Raw genomic sequence first — 19,246 nt, forward strand, 5'->3', positions numbered from 1 at the left:
AATAAATTAAAAATAACAAAGAAAAAAGAGTGGAATTCAGTAAAATAACTGAAGTTAATAAATTACAAATTTTATAGTACAGTATACAAATTTCAATTAAATGCATGAGTCATGAAGATTAGAGATTGAGTTATGTAAACTCCTGCTTTTCTCTAGTGTCACACTGAAAATATTAATGCTTTTAAGCTAAGGAACCTGAACTAAAAATGCTCTTTTGTTAGCATTTCATTTTTGACCAGACACTTCATGAAATCTAAAGGACCGCTGCAAACTCTTTCTTTTAAACTGCTGCATAAGATATGTGGTTTTATAAAATGAACAGGATTACTGGCTCCAGAAAAATAAGAAGTCTGTTCTGACTGAATACTGGACTGGGGTATACAATTTCTGTTTGTACCACACAAACTATTTGGAATTTGATTTATGTTTTAGAACACATAGTGGCGTGCTTTAAATATTAATATGGTGGTTTGAAAAGAGTTTCAGTGTTTGCTAAGGCATCTATTAAAGAGTCAAAATAACTGGCAATTGAGATTTTTCCTTAAACTGTTGAGAAATGGCAGGAAGAATAGAGTATCTGTTTTTGTTTACTTAGGCATCTCTTCCTGTTGTTGTTTATAGTGGCTAATAAAATATCTCTTTCACTGCTAGCAACTGCTTCACACAAATATCACTGGATTCTTGAAAAAATGTATTGAGAGTTATAGGGTAAATTCAAATGCTTTTTATGAGCATATTTGCCAGTAATTAAGATCATGTACTGGCATTTTTATTGTGATGTGAAACTAAAATGCTAAAGTCTTCTCTTTGTTACTTTTAAGTCATTAATCAAAATAATAAACAACTTATTTAGTTGTTTCCTTTTGGAAATTGGTAGACAATTGTGTTGTCATTAACTTTTGGCAGTGTGATTTCTGGAGACCATAAACATCTCACAATATAATACAATACAATAGTAGAGTTGGAAGGGACCTTGGAGGTCTTCTAGTCCAACCCCCTGCCTAGGCAGGAAACCCTATACCGTTTCAGGCAGATGGCTATCCAACATCTTCTTAAAGACTTCCAGTGTTGGGGCATTCACAACTTCTGGAGGCAAGCTGTTCCACTGATTAATTGTTCTAACTGTCAGGAAATTTCTCCTCAGTTCTAAGTTGCTTCTCTCCTTGATTAGTTTCCACCCATTGCTTCTTGTTCTACCCTCAGGTGCCTTGGAAAATAGTTTGACTCCCTCTTCTTTGTGGCAACCCCTGAGATATTGGAACACTGCTATCATGTCTCCCCTAGTCCTTCTTTCTCTTAAGCTAGACATACCCAGTTCCTGCAACCGTTCTTCATATGTTTTAGTCTCCAGTCCCCTAATCATCTTGGGGATATTAAACACAATTTGGGAACTGATTTTATTTTGTATTTTTAAATATCCCATCTTTAAAAGAAAACACTTTAAAACTTGCTATTTTCTCTTGGCTTGCTGCACAGTTACATTTTATCACTGGCTTCTGTCTCTTTTTATAATTTGCCAAGACAATATTACTACTCCTTAAAATGTTAAGTCAGCATAAAAACAATTCAGCTGATTTGACACGCTATTATAGTTCTAATATAATATTTCTTTCTTTTTAAATTAAAAAAATTACAATCTTTCTAAAACGGATTTTCTCTCTCTCTCTCTTACCTTAGGTAAAGGTAAAGGTTCCTCTTGCACATATGTGCTAGTCATTCCCGACTCTACGGGGCGATGCTCATCTCCATTTCAAAGTTGAAGAGCCAGCGCTGTCCGAAAATGTCTCCATGGTCATGGAGGCCAGCATGACTAAATGCTGAAGGTGCATGGAGCGCTGTTTCCTTCCCACTAATCTGGTTACTATTTTTTCTACTTGCATTTTTACATGTTTTCGAACTGCTAGGTTGGCAGAAGCTGGGACAAGTAACGAGAGCTAACTCCGTTATGTGGCGCTAGGGATTAGAACCGTGGAACTGCTGACCTTCCGATCGACAAGCTCAGCATCTTAGCCACTGAGCCACACACACACATAGATATGTACAAACAAATGTATTGATCAGAGGACCACAAGTAATCATTTCTGAAGTATTTTCAAGGCAAAGATAAATCTCTAGTCACGCCCTCACCTTCTTCCAGGACCATTATTGAAGTAGATGGTTAGGAATGGACAGAGAAAGTGAGACCCTGCTGCATTTTTAAAGGAATGGCAGTAGAACAATACATTGCTGTCTGAATATTTTGATCGTGCAACCATATTGCCACTGTACTGTAGTTTCGGTGCATATGAGAATGTTTTCTAAACATTTCTTTATTGAACAGTAACGAACAATGATTTTTTTTAAAAAAAGTAAATCATTCAGAATAATTTCAAAGAAATTAAAACAGCTGTCAATATACCATGTTCTGAGGGTTCAAATAAATAGACAGCTAACAGATAAAACCCAGAAAAATAATCAACAGGGCTCACGATGGACGTGGCAGAAATCAATTTGTCTCTAGTCTATAACAGGCTTTGTTGAGATAAATGCTGGAAATGTGTTCTTTAAGTGTAACTACGCATATTTGTTTAGATTGGAGTTTTTGCTTGACCGTTGGTATACTTGAAATTATGAGGATATGCTTATGTATGTCTTAGTTTTTTAAAATCCCACTGCGATACTTTAGAAATAACTCAAGGCAGCAATATACTAATACATCTTCCTCATCCTAATTTTCTCCACAATAACAATCCTGTGAAGTGGGTTTTGCTGAGAGAGCGTGACTGACCCAAAGTCACTCAGCTGGCCTGTATGTGTGGTCTGTTTGCCAAATTGGACAAACCCAATGATAAAACAACAGTTTTTCAAAAGGGAGATGCATGTAGGTACATATTCATTGAAAACTCAATACATTCAATTGGACCATAATTTTCCAGAAAACGGAACAGTATTCCAATTATTGTTGCTTTTGGAAAATTATTAATCTCTGTATGCTCTGTATTTGTTTTGGAAATCATCATAGTATGAAAACATTGTAATATACTGTATAACATTAATTTCTTGACCAAGTTAGGAAATAATAAGAAATATAAGCTGGATATGACACTTTAAGATACATTGATAAAGAGAATTTTAAAGATAAATATTCAATTGAAGCCAGAACTTTTCTTTTTGGGATTGATAAATAAACAGGAAAAAAAAGCCCTGCAAGACTATTTCAATATAAGATTATTGCTATAGTATTATATGTACAAAGAGGGAAAGATTTGGCATCACCCACCATAGTGGAATGGTTGATGAAATTGACAAGACTTGATGAGATAGACAAACTTAACTTCTTTGATTTAGAGAAAGGAAAATATCTACATTTATGGGTGATTGGAAACCCTTTATAGACTTTTTGAATAAATTTTTTTAAAAACTTGGTTTTTTGATTAATAGACAGGATACATTATAGAAAGAAGGGAAGAATCATGTAACTTTAGAGAGATAAAAATATTGAAAGCTATTTCTTCATAATAATAATAATAATTTTATTTGATTAGCCGCAACCCTCTCCCGAAGGACTCGGGGCGGCGTACAATCAAAACAGATAAAATACAAATAAAGACAAACATACATACATAAAGAACAAAGACATATACATGTGAATGGAGGAGGTAGACTCATAAGTGAAAGACAATTAAAAAACACAATTTAAAATCCCATTAAATAAAATTACTGAATTAAAAAATCCATCAGGAGCGTTATGAAGTTATGATTGAGCCAGGCCAGCTATTTGGAATAGGTGGGTCTTGAGCTTTACACGGAAGGAGCGGAGGTCAGTAGTGGTCCTAATATCCGGAGGGAGGTCATTCCACAGGGCTGGGCCCGCCATAGAGAAGGCTCTGCTCCTAGGCGCCGCCCCATGACACTGTCTGGTGGACGGCACCTGGAGAAGTCCCTCTCTGTGCGAGCGGATGGGTCGTAGGGATGTATGGGGCAGAATACGATCCCGCAGGTAACTAGGTCCTGAGCCATGGAGCGCTTTAAAGATCGTAATCAAGACCTTGAAACGCACCCGATAGACCACAGGAAGCCAGTGCAGCTCGCGCAGGAAAGGACGGCACCTGGCCGTCATATTGTTATAACTTTCTTTTTTTTATTCTCTTGTAATTGTCTTCTATTTCTATTTTTTTTGAATTGCATTTTTCGCTTTTTTGTTATTTCTTTTTTCTTACTGTTCTATTTTAATTTATATTGGTTTTTGTTATTGCTGTTAAAAGACTTTCAAGCCATGAGCGTCAATAAATCCCTTTAGAATTCTAAGGGCATGTGTGTTTCTGTGTTCAGCATACAAATATAGTATTATTATTTTTTACCTTAATCTCTTTGGAGGAATACATGTAGAGTTATAGCTGGAGCTGGCCACAAAGAAGTTATAGATCAGAACAAAATTTTATTTGGTTTTACCGCCTTTTTAGTTTGGGACTGGTCCTTTAGCTTGCTGCTATATAGTTCAGTTTTCTCAGATGGTCTCGTGGTATACATTAGGTCATTTTTAAATGACAAACTGTGCTATTGTTTCAGTGTTGGCATTATTCAATTGGTCTCCAATTGCTGGAGGTCAGAGATAGTTCAGAGCATCCTAAGTACTGAGTGCCAGGGCTATGGGAAGTCCATTCAGGCATCTGATCATTACAAAAACATTTCCAGAAATCAAAGAGACATATTCTGTGTCCTGCTGTTTTGGAGTTCAAAAGAACTAGATCAGATCTCAAAGCTGCAAAGCTGGAACTGTATAAGACATAATATAAAGTGTTTTTGTTTTGTTTTGTAAGAAGGATATTTTCCTTCATTAAAAACTATTTGAAATGCATAAAGTAAGGGTATAGGAGAGGGGTTTGCATGTGTCTCCCTCTTTTAAGCCACTCACAGGCAGTCCTCAAGTTACAATCACAATGGAATCTGAAATTTATGTTGCTAAGTGAAACGTTTGTTAAGTGAGTTTGTTCCATTTTACGACTTTTCTTGCCACAATGAATCATTACGTTTATTGAATTAGTAACATGGTTGTTAAGTGAATCTGGATTCCCCATTGACTTTGCTTGTCCGAAAGTCACAAAAGGTGATCACATGACCCTGGGACACTGCAACCATCATGAGTATGAACCACTTGCCAAGCACCTGAATTTTGATCATGTGACCATAGAGATGCTGCAATGGTTGTGTGAAAAACTGTCATAAATCACTTTTTTCAGTGCTGTTGTAACTTTGAACGATCATTAAATGAACTGTTGTAAGTCGAGGACTACCTGTATTCAACATTCAAAGCTGAAATGGCTCTTAGCAGGACTTAGGATATGGAACCCATTGCTGTTCAGTAGCTCAGTCACTTCAAAGCATCTGCTAAAAATAAAATTGTAATGTTTATTTTATTCTTGGATTGTTCTTAAATAGCTTATTATTTCATTACTGACCAATAGGTCTCTTCTTGCTGTTCTCTCCAGGTGCTCCCTCTTTCTTTCTCCAAAAATGATGTTTTTATTTAAAGGCCAAATTATGCAATATTCACTGTGCAGCTCAACTTCCAGGTTTTTATCTGAATCCAATGTAAATAGTCTGATTGAGTAGGACCACAGCACAGAAGGGGAGGGAAACATTCATTCAAACACTTGGTGACAATGTATTTTTCTTTTTAAAAAAGCCTTTCCACTGCACACAAGTATGCAATTTTCTAAACTAAGATAGGGCAGGAAGACTGGGCTACTCTCTTTATCCCCTACATGCTGCTGTCTTTATGCACTGTGCACTTATTCCAAAGTAAATAAAGATGGAGGTGGAATGATACAAAATCCATGATAGTCCAGGTATCTGATTAGTATCTTGCACTTAGAGGGAAGATACCTGAATTACTGCATTTTTCGGAGTATAAGATACACTGGCGTATAAGACGCACCAAGGTTTTGAAGAGGCAAATTAAAAAAAGGTAGATAGTTAGATAGAGGGATAGAGAGGGAGAGAAAGAGAGAGAAATACAGTAGGTAGGTAGGGAAAGAGAGAGAATAGTTAGTTAGGTAGGTAGATAAAGGGATAGATAGATAGATAGATAGATAGATAGATAGATAGATAGATAGATAGATAGATAGATAGATAGATAGATAGATAGATAGATAAATACAGTAGGTAGGTAGGAAGAGAGAATGTGTGTGTAGGTAGGTAGGTAGGTGGTTAGAGAGAGAAATAGAAAGAAATACAGTAGGTAGGTAGGGAGAGTGAGTAGGTAGGTAGGTAGATAGAGGGAGAGAGAGGGAGAAATACAATAGGTAGGTAGGAAGAGAGAGAGAAAGTGTAGGTAGGTAGGTGGTAGAGGAATAGAGAGAGAAATAGAGAGAAATACAGTAGATAGATAGGGAGAGAGAGTAGGTAGGTAGGTAGATAGAGGGATAGAGAGAGGGAGGGAGGAAGAAATACAGTAGGTAGGTAGGGAGAGAGAGAGTAGGTAGGTAGGTGGATGTTTTCAGGTATATTTATCCATGTGCTGGAGAAGGAAATCGCTGACAATCTACAGCACCTAAGACTTTGTTCCTGCTGGCACAGCACTTGGTCAATGTAATTCTCATCAATCAGTTTAAAAACTTTCCAAAAGGGAAAAAAAAGTTTTTGCACTATGCAAACCTCCCCAAAACGGCCCAGTTTTTGTGAAAACTGACCCTTTTTTTTCAAATAAAAGGCATGAAAAGCCTTGGAGGGGCTTGCAGAGTGCTCGGGGGGGGGGGGGAAGGAGCAAAAAACAGCCCGTTTTTCACGAAAACGGGCCCGCTTTCTGTCAAAAAAACTGCATGCATAGCCTTATGGAGGCTTATAGAGTGCTGCTGAGGGCTGGGGGGTGGGGGTGGAAAACGGCCCATTTTTTGCTCATTTTGGCCCTTCCCAGCCCTCAGGTGCTCTCTGAAAGCCTTCATAAGGCTATGCAAGGCCATTTCGGTGAAGGGGCGGGGCTTCAGCAGGCAAAAAAATGCTGTATTAGATATATAAGGTTTTCAGCCTTTTTTTTGAGGAAAAAAGGTGCGTCTTATACTCTAAAAAATACGGTAATAAGATTTACCCATTTGTTATTAGTGACAAATGTTACACTGAAAAATTAACATGAATTTAATATTCAATATCAAAGTCCTCTCTACCAGGCATGAAAACCTCTTACCTTTACTATTGATTCGGGACCTTGTGGGCAGAGCATCCGTGATGATGTCTGGGTGGGTGGGCGGAGCCTCCTGCCACCGCCACTACCAGTTCACCTGAACCTGGGTGAACCGGCAGAATACCACCTCTGCTCCCCACCCTTAGAGATGCGGCTTCCACCAATTCTTGGGAGGCAAAAGATAAGTTTAAGGTTCAAGTTAGAATGATATCATACACAGGGATCTGTGTATCTGCTACTATTATTGAGAAACTTATTTGTTTTCTATTGAGATTTAATTGAATAAAAGTATTTCTATCTTCTCCTGTAGTTAATCAGACTGTCACACTTTAGAACTGTTCTAACAATCAATACGTTTATTAGAAACAGAAGAACAGAATGTAGTTCTTGCTGCAGCTAAAGGATAGTCTTTGGTTACTAGAATAATTTTGACATCTGGTGCTTCTCAGAAACCTAGGACACTTGAGTATTTTTGTCACTGGCTGCTGACTTACTTGTTTTGGGTAGCACCAGTGTTGTTGGTATTTGTATGGATGAATCCTTGCTCATTTTGCTGCAAGGACAAAATGTATAATATTGTAATGGGATTTAAAACTCATGCCAGTATGGATGACTAGACTATAAAATCTGGCAATTTGGTGAAAAGAATGATATTTTGGGGAGTGCAGCACCTAAAATTTACATGATCAACAGAGATATGGCCATATGCTAAGGGAAAGACAGAACAAGATATAATTACCTGGAGGAACAGAAAATAATTTGATGGCACCAAATCTGTAAATAATACCCTTCATTTAAAATAATGCAGCAGTTATAGAATTAATGCAACTTTTACAAGAAAATTTCAGTTTCATAATTATGGAAATGTTTTATTTCTTAGAAAGCTGCTTTTCTACAGTCTGTATGGATTAATTATCAAATTAAAGGCAGATTTTGTATTCCCTTTCTCAGTTTAGCAACATTACATAAAAAATATGAAGGAAACCACTTTTTCTTTGATTCATTTATATGCCCTACTAATCATCACCTAACAATGTCAATGATCTATGATGGGCATCTTGTTTTTCCCCTAATAGAAAGAGTTTTCCCGTTTTCTGCATGTTTTAGCCAAATATAGATTATTAGGCCTTTTTTCAATGTTTCTATTCCACCATAGACTTTAGAATGGCATGTCTGAGGATTATTAGGAAGAATCCCATCCAGAAATTAGCCAGGCCTGTCAAACCTAACGTCATAAATGGAAGCAGTTCAAGAAGTCTCATCTGTTCAGGACTAAAATGGGGACAATCCATTGCGACTCTTTGCAGCAGCATTCTATAGTTGTTTCTTGTTTGCATCTTTCAAAGTGATTTTTGGAAATAGAACTTTTGATAACCAATAAATTCCCTAAATTTCAAATACACAGCACATTGCGTCATCAAAATGTTTGCTAAGATACTTTTTCCAACCTCCAAAGAATTAGAGTTATGTAACCAAATCAGTTTTATCCACTCTCCCACCTTTCTTCTCTTGCCCTCTTAGCCTGGAAACAAAGTTGGATGAAATGATGGTGTAGTAAAGGACTTTTCCCCCATGCAGCATAAGATTTCCACACTCCTATTTTTCATGCTGGAGGAAGGGCAACCTAATTCTGATGTACAGGCAGCACAATCCTAATCATCATTTTATAATTAAAGAAGAAACAATCAAATCTATGACTAGATGAGAGAAATGCTGTAAAGATGGGAACCAACTGCTTAGGTATGAGTTCATCACTTCAAGATTAAAAGAATTAATTCAATCAGCAAAAAAATTGAAATATTATGTTACTATGGACAATTTCTATTTGGAGACAGTTTTTGAAGGACAGACCGTATATAAAACACACCACCACATGATGAGTTATGCTACTAATCATTAGGCATACAATTTATGCCATGTAAAATCAGAAAAAAAGATAATGACATAAATTTGAACTACATAATAGTGATAGCTAGTCAGATCAGTCACAATCTCAGTTATGAAATCTACAGCATTTGCCTGTTCTACAATAGTGAAATAAAATGACCTGCCAATATCAAAAGCTTGGGACAATGTGGGTAGAATCTGAGCCAAAAAGCACTTTGAATATAATATGTAAAAAGTAAACGAAGTTGGGTGGCCTGTAAATTGCAAAAACAAACAAGCCTTTGCCCAAATTACTGGATACATTTAGCTAGTAGAAATTTGGCTAAAGTAAATTAATTTTAGGTGTATGTGCTTTCTATTAATGTAAATAAGCTAAATTAAAAATATATTTGAAATATATTTAGTGCAATTATGCCCAAGTCTAAAGTCGGGAAAGTCCCTATTAATAGTTAAGAAAAAAAAATTCTCCCAAAAAGATACTCCAAATGTACATTCCAAATGTAACTGCCAGCAAATGAACACAAGAAACAGGCACAGATAGATAAGCATAATTCAAGTTTGGTAATTTATTTGAAGTATATGTTTTGCATGTGGAATGCATTATATATAAGTACAGAGTATTATTTCATAAAAATTACAAATAAATGAGTTGAAATGTAAATATATGCACAGGTAAAGATGTCATCAGCTACCATGATCTCTTTCTCAAATGTCGTCAAAATGTTCCTTTTCTGTCCTATTTCTGTCCAAGTTGGGAAAGCTAAATATAAAGAAAAAGAATAAAATGAGTTTGCTGATTACTTTCTAACACAAAAAGGACATTTGACTAAACCCCAATGCTTGATTATTACTAAAAAAGGAACAAACAGAAATGATTAAAATTCAAGGCATATGATTTTTCTCATGGTTAAAGATCCTTTCCCATGGGAGGAAAAGCATGAGAGAAGTACTTACACAAAACATAACAGTTTCCTTTTTAATTCATTTATTCAATGGTGCACCCAGGCAGCAAAATCTGTTCTACATTTTTTTTATTTATACATACACTTCTACATACACTTTTTATTTATTCCACCAGGTCAAACTACCTGGGACAAATCCTTATTTTCAGGACTTATCAGGTATATACTGCATCCACGCATACACTCTGTGATAAATAGGATTCTGTCAAATCCTATGAGATGCCTCTTGATTATAGGTTAAAAACCCACACAAGAAAGGGCTGCTCCACTGAACAATTAAATAGTATATGGAAAAATGATACCATATTTTATGTGTTTGCAAATGAATTTTGAATCTACATATAAATGAATCACTGCGCCCTGATACTACTCTATGCAGATTTAGTATACACCAAAAATAACAGATTCAGCAATATTAGGTAAATTGAACAGTTAAACATTTTGGGCACCAGGAGAAAAAAATATTGTACTTCTGTTACTGATTTATTTGTACTACATGTAAGGTCACTTTGACAAATTCATCAGAATTAAGGTTTAGAAATACTAAGGTGCTTCACTTTGTCAAGGACTTTCCCTATTGCTCTGAACGCACACAGACTGCTGTGCATGAAAAGCAAACAGAAGCAGTATGAGACTTTTGTGTTAAATGCCTGGTTACCTGAATAGGTGTTGTTGTTGTTGTTGTTGTTGTTGTTATCTCTTTTATTCATTAAACATGAAACTCAAGTCAACTGAACATTTAAAAATGTTTCACAATATCACTGATTGGCACTGGTGGTAGATATGAGTTGCTGCCAGCATCCTAGGTATCAATCATTTATCAACCAAGTATCTTATAACCAAGTATGAGACTTTTGTGCTAAACGTCTGGTTACCTGAATAGGTGGTGGTGGTGATGGTATTATTATTATTATTACTACTACTACTACTACTACTACTACTACTACTACTATTATATAATATTATCACATTAACCAGGAGACCACAATACTATTGCAGAGTAGTAGCTTGGCTGACAAGGCACCAGCTTTGCTGTAGAAAATGCTTGTGCACTTCCTATGATGCACCACAACAGGATGAGCTGGCTTCGTACCAGATAGGAAGACAAGCAGGTCTTCCTGCAGCATCATCCAAGGCTCCCTCCCTCCCCGGACCCACCTCGCCAAGTGCCGCAACCGGGACAGGTATCTGACTGCTTGCACGGAGCACCAGCTCACCCCTCCTCTCCCTGAAGTTGTACCTATTTTATCTACTCACAATAGTACATGCTTTTGAACTGTTAGGTGGAGAGAAGCTGAGGCGAGTGACATGAACTCACCCCGATACACAATTCTAAGACTTGAACCACTGGAGCAGAAACTCTCTCCAGCCTCATTAAGTCACTGAGCCATTGCGCCTCTTCCTGAACAGGTTTTCACAAGAGATTAATTACCGATTTGAACACAACACATGGCCCTATAATAAAATAGGAATATGCTTCTTGCTTCCTTTATATCAGTGTTGAGCACCTTGTTGTCAACCTTAAATCTTCTAGGAATGAGTCTAAGATAAAACATATTAACTGCTTGAATACATTCACTAACATATTTTATATGTCTACATATTAATCTACTTTAAAATTATGTCTTAATTTAAATCTTACCTGTTTTAAAAACTCTGCAGCATTAAAGAGTTCACTGCAGCCATATAAGACATGTTTACCTTGTTTGCCCTATGAAAAACATAATTTTATTAAGACATTGTTAATTACTTTAAGCTAAAAGGGAATAAGATACAATATCAATTCCACAACTTCAGCAAACCGGCTATTGAAGAACCTCAGTGCATATACAATTTGTAATTTCATTTGTTTTAGTTACAACAAGCAATAAGCCATTGTTAATGGGGGAGGGGATTAAGTTAATGTATCTATGTAAAATAAATATGTCTACTTGTTATATGCCGTGATGGCGAACCTATGGCACATGTGCCACAGATGGCACACGGAGCCATTTGTTAGGGCACGCAAGGCGCTGCCCTGTCAGCTGGCCAGCTAACATGTGCCCGCTGGCCAGCTAACTTTGGCCTTCTTTTGAGGCCATTTTTTGCCCCCCGGAGGCCAAGTCTCTGGAGTGCGAAAAACCGGCCATATAGGCAAACTGGAAGTTCAAGAACGCACTTCCAGTTTAGCCATAGGGCCGTTTTTCACCCTCCGCAGCCTTCAGGAGGGTTCCCTGAAGGCTATGGAGGGCAAAAACTGGCCATATGGACGAACTGGAAGTCACTTCTGGTTTGCTCGTAGGGCCATTTTTTGCCCCCCGGAGCCTTCAGGGAAGCCTGCTGAAGGCCCCGGAGGCCGAAAAACGGCCTTACGGACAAACCGGAAGTTACAATTCCCGAACTCCGGGTTTGTCCGAAGATCCATTTTTTTCCCTCCAGAGCCTTTAGGGAAGCTCCTAAGGCCTCCGGAGGGCATCCGGGGAGCGGGGGGGGGAGAGGCTCTTTTTGCCGTCCCCAGGCTCCTAAAAAGCCTCTGGAGTCTGGGGAGGGTGAAAAAACTGTGCCCAAAACGCGCTGGTGTGTGTGTTGCTGGTCGTGCGTGCATGCACGTGGGGGGGGGGGTCGCATGCATAGCATTATGGGTATGGCATGCCGTGCACAGCCCCCCTGCGCTCCCCCTGATTTTGGCACGGGAGCCAAAAAAGGTTCACCATCACTGTAATATGGCATATAGCTCATCACATCATCCACAGCACTATCAGACAACACATGGACAATATAAAATGTAAAGCAGAAATAAATGAGATGTCTAGAAACTTATAATTCATTAAACACTTGGGTAAATGAAGAGGTAAGTTCTAGCAATGAGTAATATGTTTTCAGAGGGGAATGAAGAGTGGAATGCTTTAGGGAATTTTCTGAGCCTATTGAATTTAATTTTAATTACAATTGTTAAATGCAAAAACATTAAAAACCATTAAAGAGTGGCTGAATGTGAAGTTTATGCTAGGAGTTGGAATTTAAAAATGAACACTAATATAACGAAGTCTTTGGTGTCTTTGATAATACCTTCCCCTGAGAGCCTGTAGTTAGTATATTGGTTTATATTATCAACACAATTATTACATATATTATGAAATTATAAGCTGGTTATTATCAATGGTACAATTCATAAAAACTATCATGAACATTACATTATCTTTATAAAAATGATAATGAAAACGAACAGGACATTAATGAAATACAGAAATTGGAAAGAAAAACTGAAGGTAATTACAAAAATCAGAGGTATCATAAATGTTAAAGGTCTATTTTACAATAAAAAAAGCTTTGATGATATGCTGTATTTTATAAATATATAGGAAAAATAACTGTTATGCATAGTATAGAAATATTAAAGAGGCTTGAAGGGGAAAAAACTTGTTATATAAAAGCAATTTTATAGTAGCATTTATTTTAATTTGCTTAATATTTTATCTTTGATAAACAATAAGGGTGGCTAAAGCAAGCAATGATAATTCTACAGGCAGTTTTATTTGCCTATTTGCAGATTACTACTTAATAATAGGAACATATATTACTTATATTCTAGATCGCAGTAAAACCATAATGGAATGTTTTGCTGGAAAAGGATGCTATTAGAAGTCTCTAACTAAAAGGTGCTTTTTAAAGAGGTAACTGGACTTTCTGGTTTTCTTTGAAGACGTTTCGCTTCTCATCCAAGAAGCTTCTTTTTGGAGAGCTGAAGAAGCTTCTTGGATGAGAAACGAAATGTCTTCAAAGAAAACCCAGAAAGTCCAGTTGCTCCTTTGACACCTTTGGGACAATCATGACCTGGATGACTGAGATGATCTATGATATTTAGAAATCTGTAAATTCTCTACTTAGCCACCCCATTATTTCTATTTGTATGTATTAATATGGACATTTTAAATTTTTGTTCAGTTCAGTAAAGGGAAAAAAACTCTGCACATATTTTTTTCCATCTTCAATTGAAAAGAACAGAGCTTCACACAGCCCACCTACTATTGGAGATATTATGTCAAGAAAAAAAACAAAAACAGAAATGTAATCCTAAGGAACTATCTGAAGAAAAGGCATGTACGTACCTTTATGTAATCAGCAAGGTTTTGGTATTCGATATAATTGCCACCTCCAACTACAAATACAATTGCCTAAGATTCAAAGGAAAAAAAAATGTTTACCATAGGGATTAGTACACCCTAGAGTAACTACTAGCCTAATGGAAGAAAGGATTTTGATACCTTGATAAAATTCAGGCTATTAGAGAAGAGATTACTATTTCTTTGGTAATAACATTAAGATAGCTTTCCATAATGGTTATTGTAAATGACCTTGGGAGACAGCAAAGATTGCCCAGAGGGAACTATTGGCATATAAAAGATGTCTCAGCCCAAAGGAGGGGGGGATGGCAAGGGAAATATTTCAGAAAGGGACCCTCCCAAATTTTCTAAAGATGAAAAGGAAAGGAGGAAAGAAATACTTTTAGTTTTGCAAGATTTTGTTAGTGTAACCTTACAATAAAGATAGAACTAGCATACCATTGGATGTGCTTCTTCTGTGGACTACCCTGCAGGGATACCCTAACACTTTTGTGAGATAACTTTCAACTATATCTCAAATTGAAAATCTTCTTGATATACTTCATTAAGATATAAAACCCCTAAATGAGCAACAATGATTTTTTTTTATTTTTGGCTTCAATCTTCAACTTTTGCTAACTTCCTGATTATCTTATACATGGGTATTATAGCAGAACTTAGTTGAAGTGAAGAGAAAAGCATAAAGCCACAGTTTGAATGTTTTAAGGGGTGTGTGTGTCATCCACTTTTTTGGAAAGTAATGGTGTTATTTTTGGTAATTATTATTTGTACTACTCATTAAGATATACCTGTTCATAAGCACATTTCTGAAGATAAGCGAGTCTTAAGAAAATAAATTTAAGAACGGTATTGTGTTAAGATTTTGTCATGAAATCCTTACGAATTAAGGAAAGAAAAAGGATTAGGACTTAACTTTTTGAAGTTAGAAGGATTGTACATTCTTAGGTAACTAATAAACTGTAATCAAACTAATAATTTCAAATAATGGGATTTGATTTTTCTCTTAAAAATAACTAATATTACATTTTATCCTTGTAAGCCACCCGGAGTTGGTCACTGAGAGTGAGTTGGGTAGTCATATAAATTTTCTTAAATAAATACTTAAAGCCAATTTTTGTCACCAATTGTGTGAAAAAAACATGAACAAGTCTTACCTCCTGAAATGGATTTTTGTTTCGTGGAACTGAGCTGTAATTTAAACCAAATCAAACAAAGCATTTATAAACAAAAATGAAAAATAACCTGAATTATACTAAGCATAAAATATCAAATTCCCCTAAGATTCCTATTACGCCCAACTTTAAAAAAAATAATTCTAATAATTAATTAATAGAAAGCTGAAATTCTGCAAAGGAAACTATTAGCATTCAACATCATACAGACATCACACTGGAATGTCAGACAACATCCTAAGCACTTTTTTTGTTGGTAAACGTCAATTTGTTGACTGTACATGTCTTAGTATGCATACCGCATTCCAAATGTGCTATCCTTCCCCAATAGATTATTTACTCCAGTTTTACTGGACAAATTTTCTATCTGTACATTCTTCTTCTGTTTCTTCCTTTATGTCCCTTTCTAAATATATACTAAGTTTAAATTAACTGCTCTTGGTCTAGTTCTTTCACATTAAAATTAGGTAATTTCTTAGATTACTTTTTTAAAGGGTGCTTTTGAGTCAAGTCTATCTGTAGTCACTGCCTGAACAAGTTTGTGCAATTTCTTTGGTAGCGTTTTGGGATGTGATTTGCCATTGCTTGCGAGAGCTGAGAGAGAATGACTGGCCCAGCAGGCTTTCTGCCTATACGGGTAGTCCTTGACTTACAACCACAATTGAGCCCAACATTTCTGTAGCAAACTGAGATATTTGTTAAGTGAATTTTGCCCCATTTTACATCCTTTCTTGCCACATATGTTAAGTGAATTACTGCAGTTATCAGGGTAGTAACACGACTGTTAAGTGAATCTAATTTTCCCATTGACTTTGTCAGAAGGTAATTAAAAAGTGATCACATGACCATGCCACACTGCAACTGTCATAAATATGAGCCAATTGCCAAGTATCTGAATTTTGATCATGTGATCTTGGGGATGCAGTGTGAAAAATGGTTGCAAATCACTTTTTTCATTGCCACGGTTAACTTCAAATGAACTGTTGTAAGTTGAGGACTACCTGTAGTACATTTCAGAGTCGTGGTTTTTTTGGGATATTTAGCAAGCTGTTCAACAAGAGTGTAACTAAAAGAACAAATAAGTAAACTAGATAAAATATGCCTAAACAATAGATATTCAAATATTTCATAAAAAACTGGGAAATGGAATATCACATTTTAATGTATTGCATATTTTTACACGAATTAGTGTCTGCACATTGCCATTTTTCAAACTTTACGTAACTTTGTAACAAACTCACCTGTCACTACCTCGCAACATTTTAGGGTCAAAATACCTATAGTCATCTGTCTCCTATTAAAAGAGAAAATTGGTTGGAACACATTTTCATTATCTTATTTTTAATTTCCCAATATATTTACATTTTATTAAAATATTTTGAAAATATTATTCAAATAACTAAAATTTCTATCGTAGCTGCCACTCAAGGTGAGACATGACATTCGTAGTTGCTAAATCTTTCAAAACATACTATTTATATTTATTTGAAGTAATATAGATGACTGATAAGGTCCTTTCCAACTCTGTTAATCTGTTTGTCTGTTAATATAAAATGATAAATAGTCCTAGTTTTCAAGCTTCATGTTGCTGTATTTCCCCAAAGTACATTTTGTGCTCATAATCCATTCTATTTTCAAAATACATTTATAGCTAATGCTCAAATAATACAGCAATCAAAATCTTTCTTCTTTCATTCTATATTTAAAACAAAATGAAATTTGTTTATAAGATGTGAATACTAGGACACTTTTGGATTTAACTTTGTTATATAAAAATATTTGTTTCTTTAAAAAAATCAATTCAATATTAGCACTGATGACTACAAGGCATTTTTCTGCTTCTATACTCAATATTTTGCAAAGCAAGAAAAAAAAAGAAATAGATCAATTTTGTTTAGGGCCTTTTAAGAAGAAAATATTAATTCCACCACATACTATATTTTTAAAAAATTGTAAGGTGCATAACAAGTCAAATGATCTTTGGGGGATTCACCTTTGATTTCAAAACCTATATCTATAGTGCACTCTAATGCCCGTAGGCATTAGTAAACATTATAACATTCTATCTGATAAATAAATAATTCAACCACCTTGGATAGGTTTTGGTACCTTTAAAGTCTGAACATAACAACCAAGAAGAGAACTGAAATTATTCTGGAAAACAATGGATTGCTGAAGATTACTTATTATTTAGCATTTTGCATCTGTTAACTCTGTGAGAGTCTGAAGTGGTTCATATAAGGACTTCCATGATTTTATTTCTATTTTATTACATGGATAGTATTTGAAAGAACACCATAATTTTTGGGAATATATTAATTCTACTGTAATTTTTCATTATCTATACTTACAGGATTTGACTTCATCTCCATAAGGTTATCCAAAATGCGGGTTGCTGGAAGATTCTATTAAAAAAGTAGCTTAATTTAAGTGAGTTGCAAGTTGTTTAAAACAGTAATACATACTCAGATCATTATTCGGTTCTATTATCATTAGATAATTCTTTTTGAATCATCATGTGGTTTGAATACAATTCCTTCATGCTTGCCCCCCTAAAAAAAGCATTTGACCATTTCAGACTTTATGACAGAACAAACATAACAGATAATGGAGATGTACTCTTATGTATTTTTTAAAAAGGGCATTGCTTTTTAAAATGAAGCTTGATGGGTAATACTGAAATTAAGAAATGTATACAATTTTGCAACATCCTGTGTTATTAATGAAGCAGAAATATAACATAGGCCAAATAAAAAAGTACTTTTTTTAATGAAGTGCATAATTCAAGTATGCTATTCACCACTAATACATGTAACAATAGCCACACATTTCTAATCTTTCTTTATGGATGCAGCCGGCTATGCTTCAACAAATGCAACTTCAGATAGTGTAAATTTTATGATTACTGATTTAGCCTCTTGTGCAATCAAGGGTACTTGTAAAACCAAAGCACATCTTGTAATCTGTAGAAAGTATTAGTTATTGAATAGATAAAATATCTATAATCACTAAGTAGTATGCTGCTTCTAATTCAAAGATAGGATAACACTAATTTGTTTCTCTCCCCCCCCCCCATCTTTTAAAATATGAAGTTGCATTAGCTTTAATGAAGACAATTTCTGGAATAGTAAGAAATCTGCCCTGTTACTCTGCTTTGATATTCTGCATGCTGTCAAAGTAGCAGCAAAATGAAAAAGTGGACATCTTGAGTTACATAATTTGGATTTTGGAACTAGTAGCAAATCAAACTTCTCTAGAAAAAAAATGGAGTTTATGAAAATGCAATTAAATTATCATACATTAATATCCATATTATTTCAGAGAGACAGAGAACGTCACACAAAGCAAACACTGAAATGGAATCTTTCCACACGGGGTAATTCAGTTCAATTCTGATCCGGTCAATTTAATTCTATTCACTTTGTTAAGCAATTTATGAAACGCTGAAGTGTTTATCCCAGTCTGAAAAGTTTGTAGTCTTGGGTATATGTTTATTCAAAAATAATGAATGTACTTAATGTAAAAACATACCTGCTGCTTTAGTACTAAATTTTTGACTCCTTCCATCACAAACTGGGATCCAGTATTCATAACGCGTGAAAAAAGACTGAAACAAAATGTACATCATAAAGATTTGGTTTGTGTCCACATACTTAAGTAACAAACCTTTAGTGCTGAGTCTGCATGTCAAAATATATTGCTGTTATGCATTTTTTCATTGATTTGGCAATATCTGTAAATTGCCCCAATCAACTAAAACGCTGAGCAGTTAACAGATAAAAATAAAACAGCATGGCAGAAACAAAATAATGAAAAATAGTAGCATCAATGCATATCCATGAACATCCACAATCAACTTAGGTCAAAGACAAACTGAAAATTCCTGTTTTCACCAACTTACAAAATTCTAATAGGGAATTTCAGAGGAAAGTCTGTTTCAAAATAGGGGGCTGCTACAGAGAA

The 19,246-nt window shown here is 35.5% G+C and overlaps 1 protein-coding gene across 1 annotated transcript in view; it reads right to left on the reverse strand.

Annotated features, from left to right (window-relative positions):
- Positions 1-9,588: 9,588 nt before the first annotated feature.
- Positions 9,589-19,246, reverse strand: part of SCFD1 (sec1 family domain containing 1) — a 54,077-nt gene continuing 44,419 nt past the window's right edge. Inside the window, exons 19-25 of the mRNA XM_081938100.1 lie at positions 18,815-18,890; positions 17,635-17,688; positions 16,525-16,577; positions 15,266-15,299; positions 14,097-14,162; positions 11,651-11,719; positions 9,589-9,806 (exon numbers count right to left, since the gene is read on the reverse strand). Coding sequence (XP_081794226.1) covers positions 9,783-9,806; positions 11,651-11,719; positions 14,097-14,162; positions 15,266-15,299; positions 16,525-16,577; positions 17,635-17,688; positions 18,815-18,890 — 376 coding nt within the window. The 3' untranslated portion in view covers positions 9,589-9,782. The remainder of the gene's footprint in view (positions 9,807-11,650; positions 11,720-14,096; positions 14,163-15,265; positions 15,300-16,524; positions 16,578-17,634; positions 17,689-18,814; positions 18,891-19,246) is intronic.

Source organism: Natrix helvetica (assembly GCF_964273705.1).
Source record: "Natrix helvetica genome assembly, chromosome: 1".
NCBI classification, from domain to species: Eukaryota; Metazoa; Chordata; class Lepidosauria; order Squamata; family Natricidae; genus Natrix; species Natrix helvetica.